Source organism: Budorcas taxicolor, chromosome 2 (assembly GCF_023091745.1).
Source record: "Budorcas taxicolor isolate Tak-1 chromosome 2, Takin1.1, whole genome shotgun sequence".
NCBI lineage: Eukaryota > Metazoa > Chordata > Mammalia > Artiodactyla > Bovidae > Budorcas > Budorcas taxicolor.
In genome coordinates, this window is record NC_068911.1 from 144,046,990 (window position 1) to 144,064,250 (window position 17,261).

General features: G+C 34.3%; 1 protein-coding gene across 1 annotated transcript in view; it reads right to left on the bottom strand.

Moving 5' to 3' along the window:
• ERBB4 (erb-b2 receptor tyrosine kinase 4) overlaps positions 1-17,261 on the bottom strand; it is a 770,675-nt gene that overhangs the window by 301,494 nt on the left and 451,920 nt on the right. The window contains exons 12-15 of the mRNA XM_052653380.1: positions 16,748-16,821; positions 15,748-15,838; positions 13,864-14,063; positions 249-381 (exon numbers count right to left, since the gene is read on the bottom strand). Of these exons, the coding sequence (XP_052509340.1) occupies positions 249-381; positions 13,864-14,063; positions 15,748-15,838; positions 16,748-16,821 (498 nt within the window). The remainder of the gene's footprint in view (positions 1-248; positions 382-13,863; positions 14,064-15,747; positions 15,839-16,747; positions 16,822-17,261) is intronic.

The following is a 17,261-nucleotide window of genomic DNA, read 5'->3' on the forward strand; positions in this document are numbered from 1 at the left end:
TATACTTTAAAAAATATACACACAATAGTCAATATGTCAATATGCATTTTGACCTATCTGTTAACTCAAAATTATTCCTTCTTAAAACAATTCCTTTTTATGTTTTTTTCTTTATGCCACACAAACTCTCCTTAAACATCTTGGCCAGCACACATATTCTGAAATTTTACCACTCTTTGATTATTTTAATATCTGAACCAATCAATAGCTCAAAGCTCATAAGATAAAGATGACATAAGATGCCTTACCCGTCATAGAGGTTACAAGACTCTATGCACGTCCTTCCCCTGCTGAAGCGACGGCATGACAAGCACTGGTCTGGCCCAGGTCCCCAACACCCATCATTTGAACAGAGATGGTTGCACACCATTCCTTCAGCAGCTGAAAAACACCAGAATCAAGGGGAAATAAAACAGAAGCCTGTGTCCAATCTAACCATGTTAATATGAATCTTCCTAAGTAAAGCTGTTTCTAAAGGAGTCGTTGTGAAAGAGATCTGTGGCAGACGTCTGTCTGCCTATCTAGTCACTATGGCTCACTCTATCCTCCGTATTTCCCTAGCGCAGAGCCCCAGTCACTGTATGTAGATAGCACCACGGCATCTTTCATAATGGTGAACAAATGCCTCTTACCTCTATCAAAATTCTAGGGAGGGAGAGTGACAGAAATTAACATTCCAGTTAAGGTAAGGAACAGAACATATCTCTCTAAAGCCAACCCTTTGCTCCACTGATACAACAAACATTTTGGCTTCAATTTCACATAAGAAATTCATGCAGAAATAGAACAAGTGATAATTATCATAAAACAACAAATATTAAAAGTGGAAAAAATAAATAATTTTGCATTAGTTTGTATTAACTAGAATTTTATGTAAATAGAAATATGCAGTATGTTATCTTTTTTAGGTAATTTCTTTAACTCAGAGTAATTACTTTGAGATTTATCCATGTTGCTACATGTATCAATATTTATTCATTTTTATTACTCAGTATATTCCATTGTATATGCATATAGAACATTTTTAAACCAGTCACGTAATGCTAGACATTTAGATTATTTCCCACTTGTGGCTATTAAAAATTTAGCTACTATGAACATCCATGTGCACATTTGTTTGCACATACACTTTCATTTTATTTATTTATTTATTCATTTTTGGAATGAAATGGGTGGATAATATGGTAGGCAGAGGGTTAATTTTTTTAAAGAAACTATCAGATAATTTTTCAAAATATTGTAGCATTTTACATTCCCCATACCAACAAATTCAACTTGTGAACTGAAATTTCCTCACATCTTTACCAATACTTGGTATAGCTAGCCTGTTTAATTTTAGCCTTCCTAATATGTAGTGGAATCTCGTTATGGATTTGATTCACATTTTCTAGGTGATTAAAGATATTGAACATCTTTTAATGTGCTTACTTGCTATCTTCTTTGATGAAGTGGCACTGAATTTTCTGCTCATTTTATACTGGATTGATTGTTTTCTTACTATTGAGCATCCAGAGTTCTTTATAGATTCTGCAAATGTTTTCTCCCTGTCTTAGTCTTAACTTTTTATTTACTTATCACTCTTTTGAAAAGTACATATTTTAAAAGATTGGTGAAGTGCAACTTATCAATTTTATCTTTTATAAATTGTACTTTGGGCATTATATCTAAAATTTTTTGTCTAAACCAAAGTAACAAAAATTTTGTTCAATATTTCCTTTTAGAAGTTTGATGGGTTTTTGCCCATATAGCCCATTTATAGTTAGTTTGCAAATTATACTGCATTAGTAAGCATTCTGAAGAAAAACAGAATAAATAGGTATATTCATATCTGTATCTACATATTTTACATACTTTGATATAAGAAATTGTTTCACACAGTTACAGAGGCTGTGAAGTCTGTCTACTGTTTACAAGTTGAAGACTCAGTCAGTTCAGTTCAGTCGCTCAGTCATGTCTGACTCTTTGAGATCCCATGGACTGCAGCATGCCAGGCTTTCCTGTCCATCACCAACTCCCAGAGCTTGCTCAAACTCATGTCCATCGAGTTGGTGATGCCATTGAACCATCTCATCTTCTGTCATCCCCTTTTCCTCCTGCCTTCAATCTTTCCCAGCATCAGGGTCTTTCCCAATGAGTCAGTTCTTCGCATCAGGTAGCCAAAACATTGGAGTTTCAGCTTCAGCATCAGTTCTTCAGGACTGATTTCCTTTAAGATTGACTGGTTGGATCTCCCTGCAGTCCAAGGGACTCTCAAGAGTCTTCTCCAACACTACAGTTCAAAAGCATAAATTCTTCAGCACTCAGCTTTCCTTATGGTCCAACTCTCACATCCATACATGTCCACTGGAAAAACCACACCTTTGACTAGATGGACCTCTGTTTTCTAGGTTGGTCATAGCTTTTCTTTCAAAGAGCAAGTGTCTTTTAATTTCATGGCTGCAGTCACCATCTGCAGTGATTTTGGAGCCCAAGAAAATAAAGTCTGTCACTGTTTCCATTGTTTCCCCATCTTTTTGCCATGAGGTGATGGGACCACATACCATGATCTTAGTTTTTTGAATGTTGACTTTTAAGCCAGTGTTTAAGCCTCTTATCAAGAGGCTATGAAGACCCTGAAAAGCCTACAATACAGTTTTAGTCTGAGCTTGAGAACCAGAAGCACAGATATTTTAAGTCTCAGCCTAAGGGCAGAAGAAGACTAATGCACCAGTTCAGGAGTCAGGCAGAGAGACTAAGTATGTCCTTTTTAGTCTTAAATGAATTAGAATATACCTATCCACTTCATTTCACTCAGTCCACCAATTCAAATATTAATCTCATCCAGAAACACTCTTCCAAACACATCCACAAATAAAAGTTTAACTAAATACTTGGGGAAACCATGACTCAGTCAAGTTGACACATAAAATTCACCAACACAGACATTATCTTTTTCTTTTTTTGGCATGTAGATATTCAAATTTTCCAGTACCATTTGTTGAAAATGCAATCCTTTTTCCAGTAAATTATCTTTGGATATTTGTTTAAAATCAGTTGTCCTCATACTTGCAGGTCTATTCATATTTCTTGACTTTTCTATTGATCTATTGATCTATGTCTATTGATCTATCTCTCAGGGTGTATTTTCTCACCTTTAATATATATGTCTTTATGGTTGAAGTCTATGTACTGTAGGCAGCATACAGTTGGGTATTGCCTTTTTAATCTGATCTGACAACCTCTGCCTTTAATTAGGGTTGTTGTTGTTCAGTTGCTAAGTTGTGTCCAACTCTTTGAAACTCCATGAACAGCAGCACATCAGGTTTCCCTGTCCTTCATTATCTCCTGGATTCCACTCATACTTATGTCTGTTGAGTCAGTGATACCATCCAGGAATTTCATCCTCTGTTGTCCTCTCCTCCTCTCGCCCTCAGTCTTCCCCAGCATCAGAGTCTTTCCCAGTGAGCCAGCTCTTAGGGTATGTAACAAATTACCTTTACTGTGATCATTGTAGTTAAAAATCATCGATTTTACTATTTATCCAAACTATCCTCTTCCCGTTTTTTCTCTTTTTCATGACGTATTTTGGAAAATAAAATTCTTTATTCTTTCATTTTCTCTCTTTTGCTTTTGGCTCCTGAGCTACATAAATTTTTAATTTGCTATTTTAATGATATAGTTTGTGTTTGCAGTAGACATTAAAATAATTTTAAAAGATAATCTGAAGAAACAGTGACTATACACAGTGTTTTCTTGAAACTTAAAGGAATGTTGTTCTCATAATATTAACTATTTTAGCTAACTTATAAAGTTTGTGGACTTCGCTTAACTGATTCCATGTCTTAAGATAGCATATGTTGTAACTATTCTTCTCATCTTTTGGGGAAATTATTCAAAAATTGAATGATTTGATATTTTACTCAGGAAAGGCTGACAGTTTAGCTGTTATACTGATTTTAACAAATAGCAAGAGGTCTCTCCTTCTGATTCATTTATAATGCAGAGAAACAGGGCTCTTTCACTGTATAAAATAAATGTCTGTAGAAAGGAAATCTTAACATAAGTCTCCTATCACTGATTCCTAGATGTACAAGTAACTTCCCATTAATTTATAAAGGTATAAGGAATAAGAAAGAGAATTCAATCAAGCTGACTGAATATAAATGTGTAAAATCAAATTTTATACAACAGATGAAGATTAGAAAGGAGTAAAAGATCAGAGATACTAAAATATTATGATCGAATGCCCATTTTATAAGTATTGAGACATTTTAAGGTTACTGATAGAGTGTTTCATATTCTGACACATACATACATACATACATTTATATACAAATTTTGTATGTACTTGCTTATGGGATAAATATAATTATCAGAAGAAACCTTAAGGAAAAAAAAAATCAATAGCTGTATTATAAAAGCAACTTGCAAAGATAAACAGATTATATTCAAAATCATACTGCAGAATATCATGAATCTCTCCCTTTCCTATCCTTGTAGAAAATATAATCAATGTCTCACATTCTTCGTATATCAACTTCTGTCCAAGCCTTCAATATGCTTTCAGTTTCTTCCTTTAGGGTGTTGATAAAATCATCAGTACACCTTTGTGCTGCCCATTTCATGATAGTCCATCAATTCCTTGATCTATTTATTTTACCTATTCACATTAATTTTGGGGGGCTTGAAAAAATTACTCTCATTCTTGTTCCTTCTCCTTCGATTTTCTGTTCTCTCCTTTGACATTAGTTAAAGAAGAGAGTATTAGTGTCACTCAGCCTCCTACCTTCTTTTCTTTACCTACTACTTTTCTTAGTCTGTATTCAGATGCTTAATTTCAGAGCAGCTTTAAATCTGGGAAACAGTATCTATTGGAGCAAAGCAATAATAAGTAGGAAATCATAATAATTACTTTCTTCTCAGACTCTTTCCAAAAGTCACTCTACTGAGTGAAACCTTGGGAAATATCTCCACAAAACACAGAACAAAAGACCAAGGAAACTACTTTGAAATTCTTAAGAGAAAAGAAGTTTTCAATCAGTACCAAGAATTCAACAGCCCTCTGACCCTCCAGGGTGATAGTCCCAAAGGAAGGCGTAAAAGGCCTTTTCGGTGGCTTGCAGCTTAGCGATGTAGCCATTAGGCAACCTTTAACTTCTTTTTTTTTTGGAAGCTGCAAAAATTTTTTTTTCATTATAACATCTGATTTGTATCTGTCTATTAAAATATTGGAGAGATAATAATGTGCTTATTATTTTGACCTTTACAGAGAATATTGAACTTGCTTTCATTAACATGGAGTCAAGCTTAAATAATGGATCTTGCTATGTGTGAAAGTAAATGGATTAGCTCAAAACACTGAAATGAAGTACCTGTCTGCAAGCACAAAGGCAGAAATAATATCTTCTTTTTCACTGTACAAGACCACCTACATATGCTGTTTACACTACCTACCATATGTAGAGGCATGGGTTTGACTTGGAATGTCTTTGGGTAGATACCATTAATCTTTTTTATGAAAGCTGAAAAAGATGATTTAGTTGTCATAGTTCATTTTTTTCTGATTGGATCAACATAGATCAAATCCTTACTCTATGACTAGCCATGCAGCCTTGGGCAATTATTTACATATTACTTATCTGTAAGTAAATAATAACATCTATCTCTCTGATTAGACATCATATTATTAATATATACTATATATTATAGTATATAGGGCAGAGTTTTTAATTTATCTATGCCCTCAGTAAATGTCCTTAAGAGAAATGTAGAAACATACAAGTATAACCATGTGTTTACTTTTAGAAGTATTTGTTGAGAAACTTCTTAGTTTAGGCTGGACACTGCTAAGAAATGGGGGTATGAAGGACATATGAAATAGCATACATATTGCGTTATGTAGTGCTTACAGCCCAGTTAGGAAGATAGCACTAGATAAATAATTCTTTATATATATATATATATATATATATATATATATATATATAAGCAATCTCTATCTATCTATATATAGAGAAAATATAATGATTTTCCTAACCTAATGGGTAGGTGTCATAAGGTCAGCCCACAGAAAGAGGGACAACAATCTGAGATGAGAAGGATAAATAAAAATTATTAAGGCAGAGAGGTCTGGGGAAAATTGGGTTTTACAAATCTAGCCATTAAGAGTCTGAGCAGGGAATAGATTAAGCTTTCACAAAACTGACTGGACTTGCACATTGAGTGGAAAAGGAATATCTGATGAGCCACTGAGGTGAACAATGTCCAGAGTATGTAGGAACTATTGGCCACTTAAAGGCTTTTCTGCTTTGGCAAAAGATCTGTAGGAAATTAATGAAAGGATTTAAGCAGAGAAATTATGAGGCCTCCCTGGTGGCACAGATGGTAAAGAATCTGCTTGCAAAGTAGGAGACATGGGTTTGACCCCTGAGTCAGAAAAATTTCATGTAGAAAGGAATGGGTACCCTTTTAGTATTCATGCCTGGAGCATTCCATGGACAGAGGAAGCTGGAGGGCTACATACAGTCCTTTGGCCCAAAGAATTGGACATGATTGAGCAACTAACACTTTCTATAAAATATCACTTCAAATGCTTTGAAGGGACTGACTTAAAAACATATTCGAATAGTTGGTGGGAGAGAGAAAATAGAACTGTCCAGAGATAGGCATATTTGACCCAAGCAGGGTCAGTCAGGGTTCTTTCCACAACACAGATGTTGAGAGAGAGAAAGTAGGGCTATTTTACCCATACTCATAATCCTGGAGAATACTCTGGACAGGGATAAAGATTTTTAGTGACTTCTAAATATTTCTTCTTTAATTGGAGGATGAAGATTTACAATGCCTGTTAGTTTCTGCTGTACACACAATGTGAATCAGCTAAAAGTATACACACACTTCCTCCTTCTTGAGCCAAGCCCCATCCCAACCCTCTAGGTCATCACAGAGCACCGAGCTGAGCTCCCTATGTTATACAGCAGTTTCCCACCAGCTATCCATTGTACAGATGGTTTAGTTCAGTCGCTCAGTCGTGTCCAACTCTTTGTGACCCCATGAACTGCAGCATGCCAAGCTTCCCTGTCCATCACCAACTGCTGGAGTTTACCCAAACCCATGTCCATTGAGTCGGTGATGCCATCCAACCATCTCATCCTCTGTCATCCCCTTCTCCTCCTTCCCTAATCATTCCCAGCATCAGGGTCTTTTCAAATGAGTCGGTTCTTTGCATCAGGTGGACAGAGTATTGGAATTTCAGCTTCAACATCAGTCCTTCCAGTGAACAGCCAGGACTGATCTCTTTTAGGATGGACTGGTCGGATCTCCTTGCAGTCCAAGGGACTCTCAAGAGTCTTCTCCAACATCACAGTTCAAAAGCATTAGCTCCTCAGCGCTCAGCTTTCTTTATAGTCCAACTCTCACATCTATACATGACTACTGGAAAAACCAGAGCCTTGACTAGACAGACCTTTGCTGACAAAGTAATGTCTCTGCTTTTTAATATGCTGTCTAGGTTGGTCATAACTTTCCTTCCAAGGAGTAAGTGTCTTTTAATTTCATGGCTGCAGTCAATGCAACTAATGAAGAAAGAGAGCTGACCTATTAAGAAAGCAGAATCAGGCAATGTTGAAGAATTGAGTCATGGTAATGTTTAACCTCTGGAGCCATCTGTATCTGAAGGAAGATCCCCCTTGCACTTCCCAGTTCTGTGAGCTGATAAACTCTGTTTTCTTTTCTTTTAATTATGTTTATTTTCATTATATCAAAAGACTTAAAGTTTGCACAATTACAATCATGTTTTATTTTTACAGATTTACTAAGATAAAGTTTTTAGTCTTCTAACATTGCTTAAATTTAAGGTGTACAATGTGATTTGATACACATATAAGTGTTGATCACAATAAGTTAATATAATATATCCTTCACGTCACATAATTACTCTTTTGTTGTTGTGGTGGTGGAAACATAAAATCTCTACTCTCATTGCAACTTTCAAATATAAAATAGAGTTTTGTTAACTATAGTTGCTATGCTGTACCTTAGATCCAGTAGTCATGTACAGATGTAAGAGTTGGTCTATAAAGGAAGCTGAGCACCGAGGAACTAATGCTTTTGAACTGTGGTGTTGGGGAAGACTCTTCAGAGTCCCTTGGACAGCAAGGAGATCCAACCAGTCCATCCTAAAGTAAATCAGTCCTAAATATTCATTGGAAGGACTGAAACTGAAGCTCCAATACTTTGGCCACCTGATGAGAGGAAGTGACTCATTTGAAAAAACCCTGATGCTGAGAAAGATTGAAGTAGGAGGAGAAGGGGATGACAGAGGATGAAATGGTTGGATGGCATCACCGACTTAATAGACATGAGTTAAGATAAACTCCAGGATTTGGTGATGGACAGGGAAGCCTGGCATGTTGCAATCCATGGGGTCACAAAGAGTCGGACATGACTGAGCACCTGAACTGAACCTTAGATCTCCAGAACTTATAAAGTTTGTACACTTTGATCAGTACCTTACTATTTCCCCTACTCCTCAGATTCTGGCAACCATCATTCTACCCCCTGTTTCTGTGAGTTTAATGGTTTTAGATTCTGCATGAAACTGCTGTCATACAATATTTGTCATTCTCTGTCTAACTTAATCCACTTAATATTGATGTCCTGAAGGTCTACCTATGTTGCCACATATGGAAGGATTTTTTTCTTTTTTATGGCTGAATATGCCACTGTGTGTATATATCAATCTATATACATGCAACATATGCTTTATACAGTCAACTGTTGACAGACACATTGTTTCCATATCTTGGCTATTGTGAATAGTGCTGCAGTGAACATGAGGATGGAGAGAAGTGAAATTGCTAGGTATAGTAATTTTATTTTTGATTTTTTGAGGAGTTTCTGTACCATTTTCCATCATGACTGCCTCAATTACATTCACTCCAACAGTGTACTAGAGGTCCCTTTTCTCCACACCCTCACCAGCACTTGTTATCTCTTTGCTTTTTGATAGTAGTAATTCTAACAGAAATTGGTATCTCATTGTGGTTTCAATTTGCATTAACATGTCCCTACCCCCAGGTGGCGCTAGTGGTAAAGAACCTGCCTGCCGATGCAGGATAAGTAAGAAACGGGTTCTACCCCTGAGTCAGGAATATCCCCTAGAGAAGGAAATGGCAAGCCACTTTAGTATTCTTGTTTGGAGAATCCCATGGACAGAGGAGCCTGGCGGATTACAGTCCATAGGGTCGAAAAATGTCAGACACAACTGAAGTGACTTACACACACTGATTAGTGACGTTGAGTGTTGAGCACCTTTTCATGACTTGTTGCTATTTGCATGTCTTCTTTAGAGAAACATCTGTTCACATTCTCTGCACATTTTCACACCAGATTGTTTGTTATTCAGTTTTTTAGTTCTTTATATACTTTTATATATGCTTGTATTAAGGCCTTATCAGATACATGACTTGCAAATATTTTCTCCAATTAGACAGTTTGGCTTTACATTTTGTTGATTGCTTTTGTTGTTCTTTTGGCTATGCATAAACTTTTTAGTTTGATGTAGTCCCACTTATTTTGCTTTTGTTGATTCTGCTTTCAGTGTCATATCCATAAAGTCATTACCAAAACCAGTGTCAAGGAACCTACAATCTTCAATGTTTCTTCTAGGAATATTGTGGTTTGGGGCTTATGTTTAAGTCCTTAATCTTTTTTGAGTTCATTTTTGTGAGTAGTATAATATAGGGGTGCAATTTCTTTCTTTTGCATGTGATTATCATTATTTTCCCATCTTAATTTACTGATCAATTATCCTTTCCTTATTGAATATTCTTGTCATCCTTATTAAATATTAGTTAAACTTACATGTGGTTTTATTTCTGGAGTCTTGATTCTGTTCCACTGATCTATATGTCTGTTTTCATGCCAGGAGCATAGTTTTAATCATTATGGCTTCTAAACAAATGTTTCATTATTTATCTATTTACAAAAAGTATGTATTATTTTATATATGTCTATTGTTTTATATTCTAATGATAATAAAAATACTATTATAATTAGAAAAATTAAATTATTTCCATTTTTAAAAGTAATTATTGAATATGGCTTCTCTCTTTATGTTGGGTTTCAGTGCATTCATGCAAATAATTTTAAAATGGAGATGTATCAGTTCAAATGTAACTAGATTATGAAAGTTTAGTTAATATTTATGTCTTCATTGTTTATATTCTAGTGTTAAAATCTTTATGCTTAATTATTTACAGAAACCTCAAATATTATTATATACTTAGTCTAAATCTCCTTCCAACTAGCACTGTTTTGTCCCAAAACCGTAAAAATAAAGGAGGCAAAAAAATGTTCCAGCTTTTCATACCCTGGTGTTTCTCTCAATCTCATCAAACCATAAAGTCTACTTTGAAATTTTTGACTTAAAAGATTAACACTGCTCAAGTTATACACTATACAGATGAGGTGAAGTTTTTCTTTTATTGTCATTACTGTTTTAAGTCATGTTGAACTAAAAAGATAACTTAAAAATCAAGACTGTTTTTTTTCCTTTTAAGCTACCAAGCTGATATATAGATTTAGATGAGCGTATTTTATGGTGATGGTAGGTATGTGCATTTATCTGTGTGCATGCCTGCATATGAGTTCTAGGGTAGTGTACATGTATGTATATGTGCTGTGTGAGTATATAAATACATACCTTATGCTGCATGTCTGTGTATCCGTCTTGTAATGAATATGTATATGTGCATGTGTGTATCTCGTGTGTGGTATACTAAGAAAGAATGTTTAAAAATGCAGTATCTACAATTTAAAATGAAACAATATTTAAGTTTACCCACTTGCAGATACTTAAAGCTCAACATTCAGAAAACTAAGATCATGGCATCTGGTCCCATCACTTCATGGCAAATAGATGGGGAAACAGTGGAAACAGTATCAGACTTCATTTTGGGGGGCTCCAAAATCACTGCAGATGGTGATTGCAGCCATGAAATGAAAAGATGCTTACTCCTTGGAAGAAAAGTTATGACCAACCTAGATAGCATATTAAAAAGCAGAGACCTTACTTTGCCAACAGAAGTCCGTCTAGTAAAGGCTATGGTTTTTCCAGTGGTCATGTATGGATATGAGAGTTGGACTGTGAAGAAAGCTGAGTGCTGAAGAATTGATGCTTTTGAAACTGTTGTGTTGGGGAAGACTCTTGAGAGTCCCTTGGACTGCAAGGAGATCCAACCAGTCCATCCTAAAGGAGATCAGTCCCGTGTGTTCTTTGGAAGGACTGATGTTGAAGCCGAAACTCCAATACTTTGGCCACCTCATGTGAAGAGTTGACTCATTGGAAAAGACTCTGATGCTGGGAGGGATTGAGGGCAGGAGGAGAAGGGGACGACAGAGGATGAGATGGCTGGATGGCATCACCAACTCGATGGGCAAGAGTTTGCGTAAACTCTGGGAGTTGGTGATGGACAGGGAGGCCTGGCGTGCTGTGATTCATGGGGTTGCAAAGAGTTAGATACGACTAATGGACTGAACTGAACTGAATTTAACTGAACTTACAGATAATACTGTGGGTAATAAAATGGTCTCAGTCCCATGTGGGCAGTCATTGCAGGCTCAGTTTAAACATCAGCAACACCTCTGAGATCAATTTTATAGGATAATTACATTTCTAAGAACGCTGGATCCAATGTACTATGAGACCGAAGCCCAAATTTTGATAAATGGATTTCATGCAAACATTTTTCACTCTAAGATGTTAAAAATGAAAAATAAAATGCTTAATTTTATTTATGGTACCACAAAGCTGCTTTCTTCAAACTGTTTCATTTCTTCCTCAAACTGTTAAGTCAACTATAACTCTACAGAATAATAAAATATGTTCACGGTTTTAAAAGTGGCTAAATGTCCAAGAGATATAATGCTGAAAGCTGAAGAACATGTTAAATTTTAGGTTACTATTATTAATCTTCTTTTGGTTGTTTGAAAATTTTAGAAGTCTTAAAGAAATAAGGAATAATTGCATAAATTTTTCCTATCTTGCTTTCTTGTAGCTAGTTTCTTTCTGCATTTTCTTTTCCCATTTGTTTTTTACTCAGGTTTACAAAATGTAAAACAAAGGACTTGAAAAATGATTAAATGAGTCAAAGAAGAATAATGTTTTTCTCTGATTCTTTTATTTTTTTCTTCAGGTTTTCTTTTCATGGTTAAATCTTACTTTTGAAAGCTAGTAATACTATTGTTTTATTTTCATTTTGTTTTGTTTTTTCAAAAACAAAATTTTCAAACAGTATACTAAAATTTTTTTCAAAAGCAAAAATTTCAAACAGTGTACAAAGAATTTCAAAGTGAGAGAAAATGAGAGTATAATTCTGACTTAGAGAAATATTTATGTTAGTGTTGAAAAATATCCTATCTTACTTCCATGGATAATCTATTTTGTCTGGGGCATGTACAAAAACACATATAGTAATGTGGGATAAAAAACAGGTATTACAGAAAAAAAGAGCAAGCATTCTGTCAGGAATCAGAAATATATAAAACCAAGGAAACAATCTAGGCTCAATATAAGGATAAATCTCATTCAATGTGGATATGCATATTTTGATATATAATACGATTTTATATTTCTTGATTCTATGAGGAACAGAAGACTATATAAGAACTTAAGTTCACTCAAAACAAGAATTACATGTTGAAATCATGTTGAAGTAGATCTATTTTCGCTGGAAAATATATTTAAGTATCCAAGAGAACTAAAGTGTGAATTCCTCACAAATTATGTTATGTTTTGTAAAAATTGCTAATCTAAACTGGCTTAAACCCTTTCTGGAACAAGGTGGGATATAGATAAATAATCAATTGACCACATAACGTGGTAAATTTAAGTCATGTTAACTTCTTCAGCGTTTACATTTTCTTAATGTGTCCTGTACTATTCATTAGGATGCTTAATGAACTTAATCATTATGTGTGTATACCCTTGTGATTGCTATGATGTTGAGATCAAAGAAGCAAGAAGACTTCCTAACAGAAAAATTAGGAATGAAACTTTTAAAAAGAACTGATCTATCATGATCTCAATAAGAACATGCATTTGTTAACAGATCATTTGAATTCTAAGTATTTTTATTTTATATTTATCATAAGTAAATTAGTACTATATTCATAGTGTGTCACCTATAGGATGTAGAAGAAAGTATTACTAAGAAGAAAAACAGGGAAGAATTAAGTATTAATCATTAGAATATCAAAGTATAAGATGGGAATGGCTTAATTATATACTCATGAAAACACTATTTGCTTTTGTGTGACAAAGAAATGATGGAAAAAATAATATTTAGTAAAATAAATGAAAAAAGAAAACTCCATGACTACAAAAACAAATTTATGAAATGAACTTATTTCTTGAATGACAAACTTTTAGAAGAGCATTTTTACACATTTCAAAAGAAAATGTCCTTTTATCCGTACCACCTCTAAATGGCAAATATTTTGCTTTTCTATGTCACCAAATTCATTGAAACAAAAAGTAAACAGAAAATTTAAGAGTGGATTTCCACAAATTGATTGAAATTGAGGAAGTACGTGGGACACCTCTTAAATATTTAGATTCCCAGGTTCCACTTACACCTGTTGAATCTAAATCTCTACAGGAGGTTCTTAAGATTAGGCAAGATTTGAGAACATGAAATACATAATGAAAACATGCAATATGTTATAAAAGTCACCCATTTGATTGTTTTATACCAACCTTTTTTAAGTGTTGAGGAAAAAAGGACAATCCTGACCTATCATTTTTAATTGTTTTATACAATGTAGCATATTAAAAAAAATGTTTAAAGTTTCTAGGTTTTATTGTCTGGGTAATGTACTTACTACAGTTTTCAGCTTTCCTATTGTCCCGAATCACTATCCTTTGGTTGACTGTGCTGAACAGTGTTGTCCAGTTAATGGTATGATAATAGCACAGATTGCTGTTGTCAGTGATATAGATGTTCCCCGCACTGATTTCTTTCAAGGACTGGAATTGTAGAGAAGTGATGCCCTGTTGCTTGAGGATAAGCAAGGAAAGGCCACTAAAGGGAGGGAAGGGGAAAAAAATGAAACAATAGTAATTGTTTTCTGGCCATGACATGCATTATTCAAGTAAAATATGATTGTCATATCTTACTCCCAAAAGACTGTTAATAGAGCATAAAAAAGATTAAATAAATGAACCTGTAATCCGAACACTATTTTTTTACAACGCTATACATTGACACTTTCAAAAGTAATCATTTGACCCACCTCACAAAAAAGCCCATCTTTTAGAAATATGAATATCAGTGATATCTCTATTTCTGTCTACATATGTACCACTGACATATCTGCTCACTGCCTTTCTCAATCTAAATTCATCAAGAATGAAATCCTGGATTAAGGCTAAATAATTAAATACATGTTGATAGGGTGATTGTTCACATATCCAAAATAAGATATTAATTCTACTCTATTAAATAAATTTAGACACACTTTCAGAGGGTACATATCACAGGAAATGACTATGGATGTTTAGCTTTAATTTATACCTCAGAAACCAAAATATAATTATAATAGTTGAAAAATACATACAGAGAGAAGATGTCAAAAATTAAAGAGAAGAATAAAATTAAACTAAAACTTTAAAAAGATGCTCAGAAGACTTGGATAAATGAGAAAGCATTTCTAAAAGTTAAGTAACAACTACACTGTGGAAACAAATTATCATCTCAAGTATGCTGTTTTCATTTCAACATGGTCAACTTTATAATTAAATTCTTTCTTCATTCTCTAAAGAATAACTGTTTCCCAAATCTCAATCAACTTATGAATATTATTTTATATTTCCGAGATCAAAGCTGTCCCCTTTTGCTTCCTTATAAATCTAAACTTGCTTTACTTTTATATACTCAGAATTTTTGCATGTATTTTATATATATAAATGCAAGATGAACTATAATACACATTTATATAATGTGTGTGTGTACCAAACTGGGATGTAATTCACCCTCTCAATTCTTTCTTCCCATCATGACCACCCCTAATTGTTGATTACAATTATGTTCATGATGAGCATAACAATGCTTTGACTGAGATTTATAATATTTTATTCAATGGATAGTAAAAATTGGTTCCACATAGCACTATCCTTTTTTATTACATTTATATTTTAGAACCTCTTATAGATATATCTATTTAATTCAATGGACTTTCTGTGAGCTATAATTATAGAATATTTGATGACAGTATTGATTTTTGACATCTTTCAGATTTAAGTAGAAAAATTAAGTCTAAGTCACCTTATATAAATCAACGTTTAACTGTTCATAACAACAATTTCATGCAAATTCCAAAGTAAAATAAAAGCAGTGGCTTAATAAATAAAACATATTTTTATTATATGAATAAATATACTGACATTAGAACTTTAGAACAATAAAAACTTCTGAGCCCTGATTTTCTGTCCATTATTAACCAGTACAGCATATAGGGTGGTGAACCAATTTCTAAAACATCAGTGCTATGATGCTTTGTCCAAATGATAGATTCAGACACCAAATGAGAACTTCCTGGTAAAATAGCATTTGTATCCCATACACTGACACCATTACCAAGTTACTCAACTCTATCTTTTAATTATGATAAAATATGATTGAAAAGAAGTTACTGTTTTATGTTTCACATCATGTACTCCATACCTGCCAAACACTAAAATTACTTTAATATTACATATACACCTACCTATAGAGTACTCTCCCACCAATGGTTACCAAGTTAGAAAAAACACTGAAGTCGGTCATGTTTGGAGGCCATGACTGTATGTTCAAGAAACCTACAAAACATAGATATAACAAAAATTCAGAATGTCATTGTCTTAGTAACAGTGTTTAATTTTAATTATTCTGAAGATATGATGAAAATGGAAGGCAAGAAAAAGACAAAATTATTCCCATTTTTGAACCATTCTATCTCATGTTTTTTCTTCCAAGATTCAGTGTCTTACCCAAAGTTTCTGGACTGCAATCCTCAATAGATAATGAATGTCAAGATAATGAACATGAATAATGAGTGTTTTTCAGACACACAGAATCATATCACTGTATAGTATAAAGATTTAAATGATTCTTAGTTGGATTCATTCTTCTAAAAGCAAAGATATTTAGTCTAACTAGATACATAGAAAAATATTGCTTCAATTTTCCTAAAATCTTTTGCCATCTTCTCTGTACATTTACAACATCAGCTGTCTTGCATCCTGACATTTATGTTTATACCTAACCCTCCTCATTTGATTTTACATTCTTTGATAGCAAGCTCATTCCTAATTCATGTCTATAGTCCCCATATCATCCATTCTGACAGTGCTGCAAACATCCGGTGCTCAAAAAACATGTGCTAAATGAATCCTACCTGTACTTTCAACAGTACTTTTAACTGTACTTTCAACAGTACTTGTGAAAACTAAATAGGAAAAAAAACCAAACAAACCAACCATGGGTTCAAAGACCCACTGACATTTTCAAAAACAGTAACACCAAAATTTCAAGGGTATTTTATTTTTCTAGTTCTACAGTTTTCAAAACGTACACAAATGCTAAGGAATTAAGACACTCATCATTTTAAATAATGCTTTTTTTAAAACTAGAATTTGCTTTGAAAAATTCCAATACTATGTAATAATTTCAACAAAACACTAAAATTCCCATAGTTCATAGCACAACAAACTCACACAAAAGATTACCTGTTATCTCTCGGACTGTACGAAAGACATTCAGTTTCTCTGGGTCTATGGCTTCAATTGCATTGTAAGGGTCCCTAGAAAATCAAGAAAAAAATGAAGTCAAATTTAAAAATAGATAAAGGAGTGAAAAATAAGAGAAATGTGTCAGCAATTATTCCATTCAAATTGAACTTTAATTAGCAATAAGAAGGTTGTTGTTGTTTAGTCCGTAAGCTGTGTCCTGCAAGGAGATCCAACCACTCCATTCTGAAGGAGATCAACCCTGGGATTTCTTTGGAAGGAATGATGCTAAAGCTGAAACTCCAGTACTTTGGCCACCTCATGCGAAGAGTTGACTCATTGGAAAAGACTCTGATGCTGGGAGGGGTTGGGGGCAGGAGGAGAAGGGGATGACAGAGGATGAGATGGCTGGATGGCATCACTGAATCGATGGACGTGAGCTGGGTGAACTCCGGGATATGGTGATGGACAGGGAGGCCTGGCGTGCTGCAATTCATGGGGTCGCAAAGAGTCA